The 21,270-nt window shown below is 39.2% G+C and overlaps 1 protein-coding gene and 1 long non-coding RNA gene across 8 annotated transcripts in view; one reads left to right on the forward strand and one right to left on the reverse strand.

Annotated features, from left to right (window-relative positions):
* The window catches only part of BRD3 (bromodomain containing 3), a 53,433-nt gene that overhangs the window by 23,292 nt on the left and 8,871 nt on the right, over positions 1 to 21,270 (reverse strand). For 3 of the 7 annotated variants that reach the window (XM_074294056.1, XM_074294055.1, XM_074294057.1), the window contains 5 exons: positions 8,085 to 8,399; positions 6,725 to 6,862; positions 6,003 to 6,150; positions 4,287 to 4,501; positions 115 to 486 (listed from right to left, as the gene is read on the reverse strand). In XM_074294056.1, coding sequence (XP_074150157.1) covers positions 115 to 486; positions 4,287 to 4,501; positions 6,003 to 6,150; positions 6,725 to 6,862; positions 8,085 to 8,285 — 1,074 coding nt within the window. In that variant the 5' untranslated portion in view covers positions 8,286 to 8,399. Of the gene's footprint in view, positions 1 to 114; positions 487 to 4,286; positions 4,502 to 6,002; positions 6,151 to 6,724; positions 6,863 to 8,084; positions 8,400 to 8,665; positions 9,166 to 20,722; positions 20,859 to 20,893; positions 21,020 to 21,270 lie in introns of those variants that run through there. The other 4 variants (XM_074294059.1, XM_074294061.1, XM_074294058.1 and 1 more) reach the window with 4 other exon arrangements.
* Positions 5,267 to 6,461, forward strand: LOC141557809 (uncharacterized). The gene is made up of 2 exons (XR_012486902.1): positions 5,267 to 5,341; positions 5,604 to 6,461. It is a non-coding gene; the product is annotated as an uncharacterized LOC141557809 (long non-coding RNA).

The following is a 21,270-nucleotide window of genomic DNA, read 5'->3' on the forward strand; positions in this document are numbered from 1 at the left end:
AGATCTCTGGGAGGTTCAAGATCACCTTTCCTAAAACTGACCCACCCCATGGAGCTGCCTAAAAGGTCAGAGAAAGCTCCAATGGGCTAGACACACGTTAGACGTGGCACATACTTTAACAGTACTGAGATCCATAGGGTGTTTGATAATATCGTGATAATCATGGAGTTCCAAAGCCTCTGCATCCACAGGCTTGTAAAACGGCCAGGCGTAGGCAGCATGTTTCTTAGAAAGCATCTCTTTGAGGATGCTGTCACAGTACTTGAGGTGCTCGGAGAGTTTGCCCTTCTTCCCCGCATGTTGGGGGACCTCCCCATCTTCCAGATCTTTCTTTGGTGGTTTAATGGGTCTGCCTCCACTCTCTCGTCGGGCGACCACCTTGGCCTGCTTAGGGTCTGACAGCGGGGTGGGCGACTCACTCCGGCTGGCGGTGATTGCTGAGGTTGTCGGCGTGGTCGTATCTGCTTTTCTCTTCACTCCCTTTTTCTAAAACAAAGAGGAAGAGAAGGGAAGAATTTGTGAATGACAGCAACAACTATTACTTGTATAACAATGGTCACAGGATCACAGATGGAAAGGATCTTCGAGATTATCTAAAATATATTGCTAATAACAATTCATATTAATTTAGAACCTATGGGCTCAGGATGTCAAAGGGCTTTTTGTTCTCCATTATTCCCACGTTATGAGGGGGGAAACTGATCCATAGTGTCTAGCATCAAGGTTCTTTGAAATGATCAGACCCCATTTCCTTCCTAGACCTCCACTGAATTAGCTTGCTTCAACAATTGCCTGCCCTGATCATCAGTTGTTAACAGAAAAGAATCTGACCTAGAATTATAATACAAAACTGAGGGTTAGAGGCAGGGCTCTGGTGTCACTAGTTGGTTACTTAATTCAAAACCCTTATTTTGCAGATGTTAAAATGTAGCATACTCTCCTCCTCCCCCCAATGCTAGTGGACTAAGTCACTGAGGCCCCTGGTCTACAGTAGGGCAGACATGCTTACTTAAACCACTTGGATGAGCAGGCAGTCACCTACCAACAGTGCTTCCTGTGAGATCTGCCTTCTCCATTGTGCTGTTAAGATTCTAAACAAGGCAACATGGTCACCTGAAGAGAGAGCAAGGCTGACCTATTAAGCCACCAGCACATGGAGAAGGGCGGCAAACTTCTCAAATACTATGAGAATCCTCAAAGAGATGCTTTCTAAGAAGATGGCTTTTTCCATCTGTCTTAAATCTATACCCTCTCTCTCAATTAAAATATGAACTCCTCAAAATCAGGGACTGTCCTGCTTAGCAGAGTGATCAATACACAGTGTTTGATAAATGCTTTTTCATTCATTAAGAGATCTAAACATCCGATAGGTATTAAAGGTAAAGCTGAGACTGAAATACAGGTCCCCAACTCCAAAGCCAGCAAAAGCACTCTTTCCACTACACCATTTTTTTTTTTTCGGTCAAGGAATTCAGCAGAAATCATGATCACTTGCTGGATAAAAAGCAATGCAGGATGCAGTATCACAAAGAATATAAGAAAACAGCTCACTTTGTAAAAGCGACACTGGAATACCTGGAACTCTCCTAGAAAACAAAGCCCATGATTGCACAACTATCGGGGCTCAGAGTTCTCAGCTCCATCATGTACTCCATAAGGACAGAGTCCACATTGATTGTGGACTCTCTCATGGATATAAAGCATTGTATAAAGCTTAATGCTGTATCTGACTCTGAGACCCCATATGAAGTTTTCTTGGCAAAAATACTTGAGTGGTTTGCCATTTCTTTGCCAGCTCGTTTTAAAGATTAGGAACTAAGGCATCAGGATTTAGTGATTTGCCCATGACATACAAGTATCTGAGCTGCATTTTGAACTCAAAGATTCATCTTTCTGATTTTAAGTTGAGTGCACTGTACACCTCATCACCTAGCAGTCATTACTATCTAGCCCGGGGTCCTGATGCATGAAGAAATGCTTATTGCATATTTGTTGAATAAATAGTCACCTCTCATATGCAGAATATTGTGTTACAGATATCTGGAGGAACTTTCTGCCCTCAAGGAATTTTTAGTTTAGTTTAAAAATTGAGACATCTATGTAAAATGAGAAATTGTGTGTTGAGGAGGAGCCTGGGGTCCAATGTGCCTGACTGAAACTTATCTGTGATCTTGAATAAATCATTTAACTTCTCTGGGCCTGTAAAAGGGAAGGAAGTTGGACTAGATGACCTTTAACGTTCCCTCTAACTCTAAATCTATGATAGTGTGGATACTGGACTTGGGGGCCAGAGAGAATCTCAATAAACATATCTCTCTACCATTTCAGGAAGCTCTCAAAAGACAAAGATATTTTTCTGCTTCTTCATAGCCCCCAACCATTTGGCACCATGTCAGCACATTCATTTTGACCTGAACCAAATATTTATTAAACTGTAAGCCAAGCACAACTAGGTGTTAGTTGAATTGAGTTGCATTATTACTAGAAGCAATTGTTAACACTGATAATGAAGAGGAGGATATTTGTTTACCCTTTTATAGTGCCTTATAGTTTATAAGTATCATCATGTCATAATGACACAAGGGAGATAGTGCATATGTTATTATTATTAACAAAATGATATAGGAGAAAGAGACTTGAATTTGGAGTTAGCAGTCATGGGGTTGGATCCTGGAGCTCACAGGTAGCTTTTGGACAAGACATTTCATTTGAGATTTGAGTCTTTTCATTTGTAAAAAGAGATATAATAATGCTTGCAGCTATGGTAATATGACTGGATTCTTGAACAAGAAGTAAAAAAGACCTCGTTTCAGAGCCAACTCCAACCTACATTGGTTCTGTAACCCTGGAGAAAGCATTTAACCAGCCTCTCAGTACCCTGGCCAATTCTGTAAGAATTCTATATGTTGCAAAGAAGTTATCAATATACATCAATGGAGAGAATTTCCTCACCAGGAGTTCCCTAGATAGATAAAATCACAGTCCAAAATAATAATGAAAACAAGTAATAATATTGTTTATACTACAAAACTAACAAGGTTTTTATGGGGCAAGCATTCTGAAAGCATGTATGTTAATACATGATGAGGAAAGTGTGTTCAGGAAGATGAAGGAACCTCCCCCAACATATCCCAAGCTGATAGGCAGTACAAACAGGACCTTCAGTTCAGGTTTTAGGTGTCCAAGTTCAGTGCTCTTTTCACTATATCCCTTTTCCCTCCCCACTACTCCCACCCCAAATACTGCCTCCTTCTCTGAACTCAAATTTCATCTACTCTGTACAAATCCTATATGGGACTATTTATTTACATGCTGTCTCTACATTAGACTGAAAGCTTCTTGAAGGCAAGGGCTGTCTTTGCCTTTCTTTGTATCTCTTACAAGTATTTAATAAATACCTGTCAATTAACTGATACTGTTAAATTAAAAATGGTCCTTTTGTAATACAAGTGAAGACAGCACTGGATTGATCCCCTAAATGAATCCTCCCTTCTTTTACAAAGGCTACATACTACACTTGACAACCTGTTCATAATCACCATCTACTTTACATAAGATGGTGTAAACCCTTCACTGGGTCAAATCAATGATCCATGAAGTTGTTCCATCACTCAATATAAATTTAAGACAACTGATGAGCTCAAATCAAAAGACAAAATTCTAGTTTTTTCATCCAAAGAACACCAAAAAGCAGTTTTCCCATCAGGCAAATTAAGAGAGACTATGTGCTATGTGCCTGAATAGAAACAGACCAACCCTGGATAAATCAGGCTGCAGTAAAAAAAAAAAAAAAAAAAAAAAAAAAAATTAATTAAAATGGAACACGTATTCAAGACTCAATTAGCATTCTTCATGTTGCTGCTCCTCATTCCCATTGATAAGACATAGTATAACTCTGATTAAGTGTGGGAAGGGCTGGCAAACATGTCCGTGCCAGAATAAATTTTAGTGAGTTGATTTTATCTGAGAGTCTGAAATAATCAATCCTCCTACTCTGGCAGGAGATTCTAATATTAATAGCACATTTTTTTAAGGCATAGAGGGAGAAAAAAAATAAAAATAAAATAAAAAACAAAAAACAGACAACATTAGCAATTCATGTGAAATTAAACAAAGCATTCAAGTCTGTAGCTAGAGACAGAGTTTGATAATTCTTCCCTGCCAAGTCTGGCCACCTACCTCCAAAAGCCTATAGGGCGCAAAGGGTATTGCACCATGGAATCTACTCAAAATCTATTCACAACTTACAGCCTGGGGACTTGGGAAGGAAAGACATTTTTTCTTACCTTTACTACGGGTGGTGTAGGTGGAACCACAGGCATGATGGGAGTGGCAGGAGGAGGTGGGGCCACAGTGGAAGGGACCGTGACAGATGGGACATTTGCAGTGATGGTTGGCACTGGAGTTGCTGCAATCACTGGCGTCTGGGAGACAGCAGGAGGTACATTCTGAAAGGGAGTCGGTGGGGAAACAGAGGACACGGCTGCCGCTTGCTGTGCTCCTTGAAAGTAAGACGAAGAAAGATAAATCCATCTGATATCTGCTCTCCTCCCACAACCAAATCAAATTAGGAGCCAAACTGACCTCCTCCATAAAGCTTTGTGGATCACCCTAGCCAGAAGTGAACTGTCTCCTCCTCTGCATTTTTAAAACATTCTTGTCTGTACTACTCACATGGCCTTTATGCATTGAGAATTGTGCATTTTTTTGTAATTACTGTGCTCTTTTATTTCCTCAAAGTCTGTCAGCTCATAGAGAAAAGGAAAAAGTCATACTCCAAATAACACAGTGCTTTTCTTTGCATGCAGAAGGTGCTCAATAATGACATGCCAAGCAAATGAATGAGCATGGTTATAAACTTCACAATAGATTAGAAGGAATGAATTATTTCTACATCTTTTCAATGAAATCACTAGTTTATGCAAATCCTAAGCTGGTGAACCCTGCCATGACCTGGATGACAGCAGCACAGTCAAACTCTTACCAAGCAGGGATCTCTTCTCAGTGTCAATTCACTTGGTGTCTTGGTTCATAAATCACCTAGGACCACCAAGCCTCAGACTACTGCCCAAGACTCATCTATTAACAAAGCTTCTGCCCTTCCTCCCTCCTCCCTTCAACACTGTTGGCCAATGAAAGATGACTAAGAAGAGACAGTACCTTTCACTTCTAACACCAGAATATAGGTTTGGGATTTTTTAAAGTGCTTTCCACAGTTAGCAAAACCATTTGACTAAAATATAATCCTCTTATTATTCTTCTTTTCAGATGAAGAAACTGAGACTTAAGAGAATCTGAATGATCCACAAAAGGATTCAGAACCAGGTCTTCCTAACTCCAGGTACAGTATTCTTTCAACCACATCAGTGGTTCCTTCAAGCCTGGTCCTGGGACTCCTGGGAATCTCTGAGACCCTTTCATAGGGTCTTTAAGGTCAAGACCATTTAATACTAAGATACTATAATTTCTGGTACAATAAAATTCTTGCTAAGGGGGGGGTGTTCCTTAGTTTTTAAATATAAAGGAGTTCCAACACTAAAAAGTTTTAGCACCCACTGCACTGTGCCATGCTACTGCTCACAATCCCTCTCTTCCTTCCCCAGGACCCTGGAGGATGATGTATTCCATTCATCAAAATACCTGTATTAAAAAAAAAAAAAAAAAAAAGAACATATCCCTATATGAGAGGAAAGCCAAATCACTAAGATATGTTAACTGAACAAACTGATTCATACATTCATTCCTTTTCATTCACTATTTGCCAAGTATGGACAGGGTACTGTGCTGATGGTATGTATATAGGGTGTCTTGCTTGTTCTGTAGCAGCCATGATCTATTCCACAAATAGGCAGCATGAGGCCAAAGAGAACACATTTAAAAAAAGGATCACTGTCATTGTGAGGCTACTTCAGGAACAGTAGGATATGTTCATTTCTTTGTCTCAACCTTAAAAAAAAAAAAAAGAAAAGCCAGGTGTTATCAACTCCACATCCCACAGTTACCTGCACTCTGTGCTCCCGCTGCTGGTTTTCGACCTTTGCCCTTAGGAGCTGGTGGTAATAATTCCACTTCCTCTTGGGGCATCTGGGCTACCTTCTGCAGAAAAATTTTCTCTAGGGCTTGGGCCATGAGGACTATATCATCTGTGGGCTGGAGAAACAGAACAAGGCCTGGTCATCAGTGACTGGAAGAAAGACCAGTGCTGAAACAACTATTGTTGAAAACTAAAATTTGGGAGGTTCAGATGAGAGGAAAAACTGGATAATGGTGCTAGAGTTGCACTGGAAAAACAAAATAGCCATACCCCCAATCAGACTAAGGGAGAGTATGCTCTTCTTATAGCAAATAGAGCCAAGATACATTCAGGGCAATCCCGAGAGGTTGACTCTAAGGAGGTAATGACATTGGGTATTATACCAAATCAAGTCCTGAAGAGCTACAATTAAAGGGGTATTCTCTGATCTGGGCTCTGACTCACTATTAACACTGGGATATATCACTTTACCCAAACACTTGCTCTTTCAACACCAAAAAAAGCTTCAGACCAAGAAATTGGAGCAGAATAAAGCAATGTGGTTACTCCTAAGTGGGTATTTCATATCATTTCAAGAGGACACTTTGGAAGGGTAAATTATCCCTCATCAAAAGATAAAAGCCAAAGGCTTGGTATTCCTCATACAGTGTTGCTACTTTAAAAAGAAAAAAAAAAAAGCCAATCTTTTACCTTGTTATAAATATAACAATTTGTAAACATTGTGTTGAAATCCTGCATACATTCACTCGCACTCCAATAATAATTGTTTTCCAGTCTCTTCTTAATAGTCCCCATGTCCATTGGATTTTTAATTATTTTATGATAATCCTGTGGGAGAGATTTTAAATGTATCAGTCCTTCATAAGTCTTTTAAAACAAGCCCACTGTGCTCTCTTGCCACTTTTTTGGTCTCCCATATAAGCCAGCATCCAAGAATTTTTGTGACTCTTATCACTAGTTTAAAACAAGGCAAAGATATTAAGTAAAATAAAGGAAAAGTAAATCAAAAGTAAACTAAGGTTAATAGAAACATTTGTCCACTTCTCCTATCTCTAGCTATTATGCTAAAGTGATCTAAAAACTCTTGATGTCAGGGAAAAGATCCCATCCTCTTTTTAACCTTATAAAGAAAAAAGATACTTTCTCTGGTAATAGGTGATAGAAAGACAGACAGCCTAACTTAAAAAAAAAAACAAAAACAAAAACAAAAAAAAAAAACCATTAAGATTGAAGGGAAAGGCTGTGCCTTTTCATAAAAGAACCCTAATTTATATAACCAGAAGGAGACAGCTCTCATGGTACACAATAAGATCAGAAATACTATGTAGATTTGCAACGCCATATACTGGGGATGCCCTTATCTAAGAGATCAGCTTTTTATGGATGTAAGATTAAAGGCTCAGGATGAATTTGTTAATCAAAATGAAATATCAAACAAAGCACCCTCTACAAGGAAGATGAAGTCATCTTACTTCAGGCAGTTCTGTGATGTGAGTATTCCCTCCACTGATACAGACTGCAATCCTTCTAATAAACTTAGTACGTAGTCTTAGAAGGTGTTTCTATGGCCCACAAAATTCTCCAGGACAATTCTCAAGGCTACCAACAAACTCAAGATCAGGACTTTCCAACTGCAAGAATCCTTTTTAATTCTGTAGCACCTTCCAGAACCTAGAAGCTACAATCATGACCCTTGGAAACCCAAGGTTACCTCCAAACCATAATGGGGCATCAGTAATGGAAGGGAGATATTAGCTGGCCTATAAATTCAGGGTTTTACATAATTTCCTTATCTCATCTGATCCTCACAATAACCCTATGAAACAGCTAAAGCAGGGATTGTCATCATCCCCATTTTACAGGTGAGGAAACAGATAAATGAAATAACTTGCCCCTAGAATCAAAGCTGTAGAGCTGAATCTTGAACTCATTCCTACTTATTCCAGGTCTAGTGACTTCTAAATAGGCTGGCAAAAGGAGGATTCTAGAAAGATGTAGGTGGCTAGATATCTATTATCAAAGCTCAAAACACAAAGAACAACATACTCACAGGTAAATTCAATTTAATTGCATCTACTGGTTGATAGAAGGGCCAAGCAAACTGATGCTTCCACAAAGTTTTCACCACAACATTCTGCATGTACTGCAGCTGATTGGTTTTCCTCCCAGGCTTGTTGGGATTGGTGACTTCTGGGGGGGGTGGATTCACAGGGCCCTGAGGAGCCGGAATCGCTGATGTTACTGTCGACATTTTCTGAAGTCTCGATCTCACTTACTGTCACAGCAGCAGCTAGGAGATTCTCTTTCTTTCTTTATGCTCCCCGAATAGGATTGACATCCCATTTCCAGGGCCCAACCATGCAACCTGTATCAATAGGAAGAATGACAAAGAAACAAACTGAAGACACCAAGTACTAACATCTCTAAAGACTTTGGGACGCTCTGCCACTATTCTTCATGTGACCTGGGAGCAGACAGTAAGCATATCCATTCAAGGGCCTGACTGTCAATTCACCCATGTGACAGGCTAGAGCAAAAATAAATAAAATTAAATAAAATTTAATTTAATTTAATTTAAAAAAAAAGAAAAGAAAAGAAAAGCAGCCCCCAGCCTCCTAGCAACTTTGTTACCTTAGAGCACATTCCAGTCACCATTTGTCTGTAAAGTTTGTTTTTTTCAACCCTCATCTGTCATGTGGCGACCTCTCTCAAAAGATGGCTTAAAAAAAATTAGGAGTGCAAAGAAATACAAGTGTTTATGAAAGATAAAATATTCCCAGGTCACATGTCTCACTGATATTGAGAGAGAGTGAAAATGCAACAGCATTAAGGTGATTAGGCAGCAGGTGGTAGAGAAGCATTCTGGGAGATATTGTTACCTGGTGCATTCTAACTAATGCTCACTTAGACACCAAGTTAAAACTCCCCCTGCTACCTACTTGTTGGAAGATGATTGGTTTCCACTGATATCTAAACCTTTCTTGATTGTAGCAATTTAAAAAAATGTTTACAGGTAGAAAATTTAAAAATCGATCTACATAGTCAATGAAATACAGGCAGAGCTATAGTAGAAATATAGACATTCACAGTACTACACAGGCAACTGACTACCTGAGCTTCACCTCCCTTATATACTAGGATTCTAATGTAACCATGAGAACCAAGGAGAAGGGGTTTGTGATGGTTAAGAGATTGTGACATGAGTGATCACTCAGCCAATCAGATTTTAGGAAGGGAATCCACCCTGAGAGAGGCCCAGAGAAGGCAGATAGCCGTCTGAACCCCATTCATCCTGTCCATCTCGGTTCCACATCTTTTATGCAGATAATTATTCATTTCTTAAATGGAAATCTGAACATTAAGAAACTTAAGAGTCCAGGTACCTACAAGGCCCTTGAATGTCTATATTTCTGTGAACAATACCATCATATCCTGAAAATGTAAAGGTCAGGGTGCTCTTCCACAGGACAATACCAATTGACTAATTCAAGCAGGATCTAAGGGAAAAACAAAACTAGCTGGCCAATACCCCAATTGTTAGTTGGAGGGTTGGGAAACTGGCTCCCTGGAGGGCAAGGAATCTCAGAGCTTGCTTCTGGCGGGGAGCCTGGAGCCATCTCTGTGGGGGGCTGGGAAAGAAATCAGGGCAGCTATTCCAAGGAGTCCCTCTGGACTGTCTTCACTCATCTGGCCAATGGACATGACTAAACTTAGATTTGTCTCTCCATTGGTCCCATGCAGATTTTACCTACCCCAAGTCTCAACTTGAACGTCTCTCATCTTGAATAAACAAACGTTTTAAAAGAGGACCATGTGTCACTGCCCTATTTGCAGGTTTACTTTCTTCTATCTATACCATCCAAAGAACTTATGGGGAAAATACTCGATCAGGCACATTTCTTCCATTTCCAGACGATTCTATTAAGTTAAACCTGTTTCTTTCACCATCAACTTCCAAGCCAAAGGGCAGATTCATTAGTAATCTGCTCTATTACATGAACAGTCACTAAACCTGGTTAAAATCTACACAAAATAACCTTTTTGCCTCTTTTAGCTTTTTCAAAGGACTCTCAATTGTAATCACTCCAAAAAAGCTTAGTAGAATTAGAATTAAAATTTTCTCTAAAGCACACTTCTCATTTCCCCAAATCTTGACTTCTTTCATTCAAATAAGTCGTCCTCTTCCCTGCCTCCAAAAGCACACATATGGGAAAATTATACATATCTATGTGAATATGTTAAGATAAGCAAGGACTAAGCTTTGGTTTGCTATGTATAGAGTTTAGATAAATATTAAGCAAGAGAAATGTTTTGTTGGTTCAATGTCCAGTATGTCTGTGTTGGTTTCAGTGGCCATTAGACTGCTTTCATGACTGTCTGGACCCTTCATTTCAAATAAAAGACAGCTAAAAAGTTTCCCAGTTCCCAATTGAACTGAACCCAGTGAGGCTGCCTGGCTCATTCATCCCCTAGTGGATTCCTGCTTCTGGGCTAATGTGACTAACTGCCCTCTGCCTGTTTTGTTTTTTTTTTAATTAAGGAAATATAAATCTTCATTCATCATTTTTATCTTCTTCTGCAGAGGCACTGACTTCACAAGCTTTGTATCTGGCTACAAATTTCTGACTGGAAAACAGACAGAAGGGAACTAAATTCTCTGCCAGGTTACAAAGTCACCAGTGGGAAGAAGAAAACCACTTGATTATTCATTGTAATAACATCAACTCCTCAAATTTCTAAACTACTGCAGGTCCTAGGATCTAGAACCAAAAGGGTTTTTTAAAGGTCATCTAATGGTAGCTTAAACTCCTCCCTCCCAATCTTACAGATGAGGAAACAGAACCTGAAAGATGCCCATCTTGTCCAAAGTCACCCATGTAGCCAAATAAAGACTGAAACACTGACTACAAATCCAAGGTTCTTTATTATGTCACATTTACAAAGGATTTTCTTCACAGCAAACATATAGGAGATAAGTATTCTTATCCCCGAATGAGAAAAGTGAGGCTCTGAGAGGTTTTTTGTTTGTTTCTTTTGTTTTGCTCTGTGTCACCCAACTTGTTAACAACAGCAAGGCTTAGGTCCAAAGCCAGGTCTCCTGACTCCAAGACCAACATTTCTCCCTCATCTATCTCCCCCTCGCACACGACCCCTTCCTCGGCTCCTGTAAACCATCTCCTTTCTCTCCTGCCAGTGTCTCCTACATTTAACAAAAATAAAAAAGGTCAATGGCTACCAATGGTTAAATATTTCTGCAGATGTTTGGGACAACAGTTGGATGCTGAATCTCTTCCAGTGACCATGGCTATTCCAAAGAATCAGTTTCCCTGAACTACTTGCTAGTCAAAGAACAGAAGTATGAATACTCATGGTCTCTTCCCCTGGCTTCAAGCTAAAAGGTTTGGAAAGTACAAACACCAGATATAGATTGGCTAAGTCAAGAAACAAGGAAAAGCATAGAGATATACAGTCTGACAAAATGCCAGCCAAGGGTGAGAAAAGAGATGGATTGTTTGAGATATCCAGGTGTAATCACCTTTAAGGAAAATAACTCACTTACTTTGGTGCTTGGAAGTTAAAACAAGCACGTGAATCTGAACTAAAGGAACTAAAGAGTAAGGAAGGGAAGAGAGAAAGTGAAAGTCCTCTGAGGCATACTTATTCATCAATAAGCAAGGGCCATTTAAATAAGAACTGGGATCTTGACATAAAAACCTATAGAGTCAGAAAGGCCAAAGGCCTTCCTCAAACAACTGTAGCTCTTCTCTCCTTCCTCTTCCTCCCCTTGTTCTAACTCTTTCCACCTCCCAAATTAACAATGCTGACTTAACTCATCAAAGCAAGATTAGACTTTCATTCTTCTCAGTCTACCAAGAGGCCTGCAGAGTGCATCCTAGAAAGAAAAGCCAGTTGACTGGAAGCAATATGATTTGCCTTCCTAGTCCTAACTCTCTGATTTACAATGCTGCCTTGGGTCTATTACAAAGTCTTTTTAACATCAGCTATTTCTCCATAATACTTCTCACCTTTTTAACATAAACTGCAAAAGAGGAAAGCCTGGGATATTTGGAACAACTTCAGGAAACAAGTTTCAAAGAATATCAGACTATGATTCTAAAGGGAAGTGCTGGCTCTCACAGGCTGCAGGCAAATCATAGAACTCTTAGGTTAAAACTGGATCTTAAGCCATTCAGCCTATCTCCCATTCCCTAGGGCAGTAGTTCTCAAAATTTTGTTCTCAGTATCTCTTTATATAATTAAAAATTATTGAGGATCTGTCCAAAGAGTTCGTTATATGGGTTATTTTGAGATAGTTACCATTATTAGAAATAAATAATTTTAAATTTGTAGACCCTCTGTAAGGATTTCAGATTATCTCTAGGATTCTCTGGACCACATTTTGGCAACCAATGCTTTAGAGAGCCTTTCAACATATTTGTTATTTTGGGAGAGTAATGGGGGAGGGGATGGAGGGAGGCAACTATGCAGTCTACAAGCAGTCCCAATGACTGAAACTAGTATTCAGGGCGCATTGATGAGGGTTGGAGGAGAAAACCCTGGCCCCTAAAATTAAGAGGCAGCCTTGACTCCCACCAAAAAGTAGAAATTAAAGAGTAGCTGCTTCTCTTCATATGGGTTTGATTAAAAATATGTTGCAAATAGGACAAAGGGAAGAAAAAAGCCCTCTTTGACCTTTGCCAAACACAAACAAACAAAAACTACAACATACTTTCTATCAATGACACAAAAGAACAGATGTGTGCAAAGTAATTGAAGTCTGACTTCCTGTTAATCCAAGAAATTCAGGCCTCAGAGCAGAGCTGTGGGCTCAATGGGAGGCCCTAGGAGGGGGAAGGGCAGGAATGGAGTGCAAGTCTCCAAACACAGGAGGATTCAACGATAGACACACTCCATGCTGCTCTGCTGATTTTGCTGCTGTTGTTCAATCCGCCTTTGAAGCCTGGGAGATCAGTACTATTGGAAGAAAAAGAATTGCCAAAGACAGAAATGCACTGAAGCATTTCAGTTTTGTGTTGCACATTTGCCAAAAATGGACGCAATGCTAGCTATACAAGTTAGTGTGTGTTTCAAAAATAATGTTTATCATGGAATTAACCCAACATCAACTCCTCTGGGACTCTGTGAGGGTCTTATTACATGCTCAGGACGTGCTACGTTCAGGATGTGCGTGTGAGGAGAGAGTTGTAACAAAATCCACAAGTCTGACACAAAAGCTATCTTTGTCACTGGCACACACCTGCACTGCCAGGGACAGATGCCCAGGTGCCCAGATCCCCTAACCACCGCCTCCCAGCCCCTCTCTGGTAAGACCTAATGGAAGAAGGCACCTCTCATAAGGATCCAAACACTCAATACCCAATTTTTTTTAATCCTTTTGGCTTCTCCCGTATTACTAAAATGACCAAAGGAAATGCTCAACAGTCTCATCAAGCCAAGCGGAGGGAAATATCTTGGGAAAGGGAGGAAATGAAAGGAGGCTTTTGGGAGCAAGGGAAAAAATGCCTAGGAACAAGGAATAGGAGTTTTAAGTTGAAAAGAACTTTAAAAGATATAGAACTTAAACCCCTCATTCTGCTGAGACTCAGAAAGGGACAATGACTTGTACAACCAAATGACACAGGTAGTTAAGTGGCACACTTGGGATTCCAACGCAGACCTTTTGACTCCACATTCACTGTTTTTGCAACAAAGTCCAGAAAGTTTCCCTAGGGCTTGTGAATCTTTTATATTTTCACAAGATCAATGGATCATAAAAGTATCAACATGGGGCATATCCAGAAGAGATGGTTAAAAACACTAAGCCTCTCCAGAGAAGTAAAAATCAATTCCAAACCTTACTAGTTGAGTAAAGGGTTATGATAAATATAATATAAATTGGAATATAATTGGTTATCTGTGTGCATGCCTTAAACTCCTCCACTAGACTAAAAGCCCTTCAAAGGCATATCATTTGTTTTAGCTGTGTTCTCTCTTCTAGTCACTAGTACACACATTGCCATATAGTAAACACATCACAAAAGTTAGCTGAGAAAAATGTATGAACAGCTAGCTGAATCTATGGACTCATATCCCCAATCTAATTCATCAGACGGTTAATTATGGCAACAGTCTTGGCAACTGGACATTTCCATACTAGGCTGGGAAATGAAAGTGGGTCAATTTAAAAGCCAGGAAGGCAAGGGCTATGGACAATGATGCTACCATTGTCTCAGTACACAACAGAACCAACTTTTCAAAAGATATCTATCCATCTAGGCTGAGAAGGTCTTGCCAATCAATGGACAGACTCACTCTTTCCCCTTCTCTTAATTTGATACTATCAAGCACTGACCCAGCAAATGGCATTACCAGATCAGGGACTGGCTATTTAAATTTAAAAAAAAAAAAAATCTAGGTTCTACCCAATCTACATCAGAGATTGATTACTTTGCTGGTAATCCCTTTGAAATTGGAGTCTGGGGAAGTAAAATAGATGATAATAGATTTTACACACACACACACACACACACACATGTTCACAAGGGAAGTTATTGCCTCCAAATATAGTGGCTGGGCAGGCCAGGAGAGAAAAACTGAATGAGTCACCCATTGTAGATTTCTGAAGCCTAACAAAAGCAATCTACCACAGAACAGAACCCCCAATTGGATAACACCAATCATTTGTCATCTGGGTCTTCTACTGGGCGAAGGGGGAGGGGAATGGATTCCTGAGGGGCAGGAAAGAGGCAAAGTGAAAGGAATCTGAAAACAATCCTACTGTTTCCAAACAAAATTGAGATCTTAGTGACTTCAAATCACTTCACATCTTCCTCTCTCAAAGACCATGGCACATTTAACAAGCACCTACTAGGTGACTGGTCATTTTTTACATGCAGGGATGCTTTTTAGTAATACAAATTTTAAGTTGGAAAAAACCTCACTTAGAGATGATTTGCAACAAGACCACAAAGGCAATGAACACATATGAAATTCAAGTCGTGGCTACTTGTGGTCATTAAGATTATGCTGTGTTTTCTCATAAACTCAATGCTACTTTGTCAGAATGCTACTCAGTCTTACTTTGCTTCCCATCTGTTTCTATGGGCTAGCCAAGCTGTGCACATGTCTGACCATGTCACTAGCCTGCTCGATAAACTTCAGTGACTCCCTATAATATGTAGCATCAAGTAAAACATACTGTTTTGCATTTAAAGTCTTTCAGAACTTGGCCACTTTCTACCTTCTAGCCTTGTACATTCCTTCCCTTCAAGCCCTCTAAACATACAAACTGGCCTGCTGGCTGTTCCTTATATATCACATTCTATTTTTCTGTCTCCATGTCTTTGTGCAAGCATTTCTCTTCACCTCCACCCTTTAAAATCCTTAGGTTCCTTCCAAGTACAGATCAGATACCACTTCCTATTTGAGGCCTTTTCTGACCTCTTCTTCTCAGCTACCAGCTGTTGGTGCTCCTTACCTCATCCATCCACCCAAAAATCTTGTGTATATTATGTTTATACTTCTATGTCTAGATGTTGTTCTCCCTGATAAGCTCTTTAAGGACTGTTTCTTTTTTCTCTTTCATCCCTGTATAATGCCTACATAGTAGGTGCTTAATAAGTGCTTGATCGATTGGTTATACTATTGGCCAAATTCCGATCCTAAAATTATTTAGAAAGCTCACAGTATAGATAGATGTGATTCCAACACTGACATGATGGCATCCTAATATGCAGGACAATTTCCTAAATTGCAAGGGGGAATGACAATAATCCCATATTTCTGAAGTACTTCAAAGTTTATAATGAGCTTTCCCCACAGGATCATAGATTGAGAGATGGAAAATTTTCTAGTTCAACTTATTTTACAGCTGAGGAAAATGCAGCCCAAAGAAATAGTTATTAGTCCACAGTGATAGTGTTAGTATAGTGCTGTTTGAATTCACTGCTGTTTACTCCAAATCCAACATTCCTCTTATATCACTTTGCCCTTTCCCTGGGGCAGGAATATAAAACAAGCACTATTTATTTCCATTTTACAGATGAGGGAACTGAGGATCTGGGAAGTTATATGACTTGCCTAGAGGCACAAGAATTGTACAGCTAAGTATCAGAGTTGGGATTTGAGACTACCTCTCTTGCCTCCAAATTCAATACTTTTTCCAACGAATGGGTAAAGACAAGAATACTATGCAAGACTGTACATTCATCCTCAAGTAGAACTAAGAGCCAGAAATACACATTTCAGAGATGTGGTATGCTTCCAAAATTCCTGGAGAAGACTCAGAATAGTCTTCAGGGCCAGTTGCTCAGTTGGCTTGATTTTGGGGGGGGGGAAAAAAAAACAAAATAAAACACTAGATTTAAAGCCTGAACAACTGGGCTCTATTCCCAGCCATGCAGCAATCTACCTATATGATAATGGACAAATTTCTCATTCTCAAGTATAAATGTCTGAAATGAGGAATTTGGACTAGATGACATCTAAGATCCTTCCTGCTCTAAATACTGGAATCTCTAGATCTTTTCCCAATGAAGGATCTTCTCTTTGCTTTTCTTTTCAATAAGGAGGGAAAGAGGGACTCCATAATAACAAGATTCTCCTCTTTCCCTTTCGTTTCCCTAAGCTGGCTTAGTTTGACGGCAGAAGGAGGCCCTCTCCTGTATCCAGCCATAGCTATAGGAAGCTCAGTCTCCTGGAGACGATCCCCATTAAGAGGTAGTGGGGGAGGGGAGGGGATGAGAGCCAGACAGAGTCAGTATCTAGAGAAATCTGGTGGGGTGGGGAGCCAGCGCCTGTCCCTAGAGCTGCCAGGAAAAAATCCCCCAAAGTAGAACAACTAGAAACAAAATAAAAATGCAATCTCCCAAATCAAGAGCTTGTCCTCCAATTCACAAATATCCTTAAGTAGTCTTTCCCCTTTCCCCTCAAAGGAATGAGCCACATTTTGGTACCCCTGATCTTCATTTCAGGCTTCACTATTTAGAACAAGTCTAGGTATATAAAAAGAGGTTTTGAACTGGTTGCTCGGCATTTCCCATCCATTATAGTCAACACAACAGTTTAAAGCCCATCAGGACTGGAAACCATTTTCTATAATGGGAGCCTAAAGGTTTTTTTGATACATATAATGTAGCACCAATTAATTTTCCTACTTAAACCTCTCATAGTAAAGGAGCATTTAAAAATCTGTTCCCCAAGCTGTCAGCTGTATGGCATTCACCACACAACACACCCCAGCAACCACTTTATTCCAAAAGCTATTTATTGCAGACACAAAAATCTTATTGAAATAAAATAGGACAAGCCTCCCATTCACTCATGAGGCTTTGTGTTCTGAATGTTTGTACAACAGCAGAGTAGTCTTACTCAGCAGATACTGCACTTTCTAGTTCTGTTTGTAAAACTATTTAAATTAATCCCAAAAGCACGTTTTAAAGTATCTTCCCTTCAGAGTAATTCAGACATCACTGAAAATTTACCATGTCCCTTAAACATGGTATATTTTAAAATATGTGTATATAAATTTAATTACCATTAATAAAAACAAATACACAAAATTAAGAATAAAAATAGAATCTTACAAAAAATCCATAGAATATAACAAAGTAGAAGCAAACAAATTAATAAAAAACAAACAATTGAGGAAGATGTTTACTCTGTGCCCCTTTCCAAATTTGTCTCAGGTTCCACTTCCTTAGGTTTTGCTTTCCCTTTTTTAAAGTACAGTAGTGGTCAACAAAACGCCAAATATGAAGCTGAACAAAAGAGGTAATGTGAACAGGCAATGCATATCTGGGTCAAGACAATCTGAAGATTGCTGAGAAATGAAACATTGAAACAAGTCACAAAGCACTACAGTTATGAAAGAAAACCCAGAAAGTAGATGACTTGCAGTAAGACCTTGAAAACTGGCAAATTGTAAAGTTGGATTCTAGGAACTGAATCATCCAAGACAAACATATGTTGAAATGCCAAAAAAGTTCATTGGACTAAAAACTACATACAGAAGATGCATCTATGCCATAAATTGGAACAAATTCTGATAACCTAAAATTATCTCCATGTTGTTGTAATAATCTTGATTTTTATTAGTTTGAACTCTGGAGTTTGGAGATAGAAGATTTTCTCAAACCACAGGCAAGAAGTTCCTTTCCTTAGATGGAACTTTATCATAGTATCTATAAAACAGAACAGTGTGAAGTAATAGAAAGAGCACTGGAGGAAGGGGGACAGCTAGGTGGCGCCGTGGATAGAGCACCAGCCCTGAATTCAGGAGGACCAGAGTTCAAATTTAGTCTCAGATACTTAACACTTCCTAGCTGTGTGACCCTGGGTAAGTCACTTAACCCCAGCCTCAGAAAAAGAAAAAAAAAAAAAAAAAGAAAGAAAGAAAGAGCATTGGGTTAACTGTCAGGATTCCTGGGTTCCATTTCTGGCCCCAAATCTGTTTCTTCATCTGTCAAATAAGAGCTGACTGATACATGGTCTTTTTCAACCATATATTTTTAAATAAGTTCTACATTTTCTGACCTTCCTAGTTTAAGCTATATTATATGCTATTATAACATATATTCTAAGGTCCCTTCTTGCTTTAATATTCTATGATTCAAAGAGCAATTTTTCTTGACCACTCAATAACTTTTTGGGAGCATGATAGGTACTCGCCACAAGGACAGGGGATTGAGGAAACAGATTTCATTAAAATGTATTTCAACTTGCAAACCTAGATATTTAACTACATGACACACTTAAACATCATAAATGAAGTATAACAATCAAAAAAGCAGATAAACAATTTAAAAATTGATCAACTTGGGGAAAATGAGAAATGGAAACGTTAGGACTTGTGCATTTTTACTAGCATTATTTACTAATGCTACTTAGTTTACTAAAATGCATTTAACGCATTTACTAGCATCACTAGCAAAAGCACATCCTTTGGCTCATTTGGTTGCAAGGGGATACACTAAAAATCAGTTTCATTTTTAGAGAGAGAATCTGCCATTTGTAAAATTAGTACCATACCACATCTCTACAAACCTTCGTGTAATAAATTCTCTCTGGTATTAAAGATCATCCTCTCTTGTTTACATTTTATGAGCAGTTTTTTACTACTATCAGCATCAAGACCAAACCCATGAGTAGTGCTTTAGAGTTTATAAAGCATTTTAAATTCTATTACCTCATTCATCTCTACCACTAACCACTCTGTGAAGGAAATGGAGCTGATATTATCATACTCAATTTTTCAGATAAGGACACTGAGGCTCAGAGAGGAGAGATTCATTGATTTAGAGTCAACAAGGTTTGTAAATGGGGAGCCAGATTTTCTGGCTCCAAGACCAGGGCTTTCCCCACTTTGATACCCTACTGCTGGACATTGCCACCACTATCAAAGCTCTACAGAGTTTTTTGTACTGTTCTTAAGCTGTTCTTAGGAATTAAGGTTATTATTTCCCATTTAAAAGGTGGGGTAGTTGAAATTATCTGCAAAAGGGCAAATACTACTACAATCTCTAACCATTACTGAAAGCTCATAGTGTGCTAGGTGCGGCCCAGACCATACACAAAATACATAGACTCCTAACTGTTAAGGAGCTGCCATTCTAAGTCACATGAAACTGGATCTAAAGAAGGCAAATCCTTGCTCCTGAGAATCTTGGTGCCTGGCCCCTGTGACAGACTGAGACAACTGTTCCCTGAATGAAATAAACCAGTGCATTCCAATGGAATGCAGGCAATCATCATGCAATGAGATGCATCTGGGAGTAAAAGCCACTAGCCCATGGCAGGCTCCAAGCACAGGCTCCCCCCCCCCAACACACACCGTTGTCTTCCCTTGGGGGACTTCTTACCAGAGTCCAGGCCTCCTAAAATCTTGACTATTGCTTTGCAGTACCCCTTCCCTGCAGCTCCAGCATATACTCAGCTAAGCAGAGTAAAGAAACTAATTTACCACAACACAAGGAAGTCTTGGGACATATAAAGTCTGAACAAAGGGAATTAGAAATACAGTTTAAAAAAATTTTTTTTCAAAGAAATCTCTTTTCTTTATTGCAACTTGGGGTAGGTTAACACATATATCGGGTCCTAAATCTAGTAAATCTAGAGATTTCCAAATTCCCCTATCCTTTTTAAAGCCCAGCCTTAGCAAAGAGCTTCTCACAGCTCTTTAGTTCATGCAACAGGAACATCATCATGGCAGATAATTTCTGATGTACAAGACCACTTAGGCACATCATTTCATTTGATCCTTATAACAATCCTTTGCAATAAGCAGTACAGGTATTATTCTCCTCATTTTACAAATGAGGAAACTGAGGTTTGGAAAGAGCCTAAATATTTTACTTGGCCCTGGTCATACAGCTGAAACAAGATTTGAACCCAAGTTTCTTGGTGAAAAATCCAACCATCTTTGTACTACTTTGAACACTACTTCTCTAAGAACTGAGGTCTTTTTTTTTTCCTTTTTCTTTGTTAAATCCGAACTTTACTACTGAGTCCCAGGTTAAAAATCACCCTCCTTGAAGTTTCCTCATACCACACTATCTACCCCCCCCTCTCCCATCCCCATTCTGGAATTTCCTTGAGTTCTGAGTATAGAATTTCACCGAAGTATCCTGGGCACCCAGATCCTAAGATGATGCTGGTTTTAGCCCTTAATGGCTAAATGTTAACACTTACTCATTGACTCTTGCTTTGAAGTCTTGTCATACTTTCTCAATCCATTTTTTTTTTAAACTTCATATTTCTTCAGAAACCCTTCGCCTTCTGTTCCTTGTTTTGTTTTGTTTTTGAAAAAAAAACAGCATCACAGGAGCTTTATCACAGGATTACATGTCCAGATCTACTTACTGGTCACATTTCTGGCTTTTCTCTCTTCTTTTAGACAGATCCAGGATTTTATTTACTACCGTTTTTATTTCTTCCCTTTGCAGGTAAGGAAAGGGGGGAAGGGATAGTCTATTCCAGAACAACAATCTACATAAAGATAAAACAGGTGAGAGGTATGCTAACCATAGGTGTCCCTCTTTAAGCATTTAACTTTTTTTTTTTTTTTTTTTAATTAAGCACTTCCATTTTTTCCCCCAAGTATTCATCAGGTCACAGGATAAAGAAATTTCATAATGGGAAAGGATCGTTGAACATAGAATGATAGAACTAGGGGGATTTTAGAGGGAAAAAAATGGAAATTAAAACAATATTTGAGCTGGAAGGGCTTTAGAGATTAT

Source organism: Sminthopsis crassicaudata, chromosome 2 (genome assembly GCF_048593235.1).
Source record: "Sminthopsis crassicaudata isolate SCR6 chromosome 2, ASM4859323v1, whole genome shotgun sequence".
NCBI classification, from domain to species: Eukaryota; Metazoa; Chordata; class Mammalia; order Dasyuromorphia; family Dasyuridae; genus Sminthopsis; species Sminthopsis crassicaudata.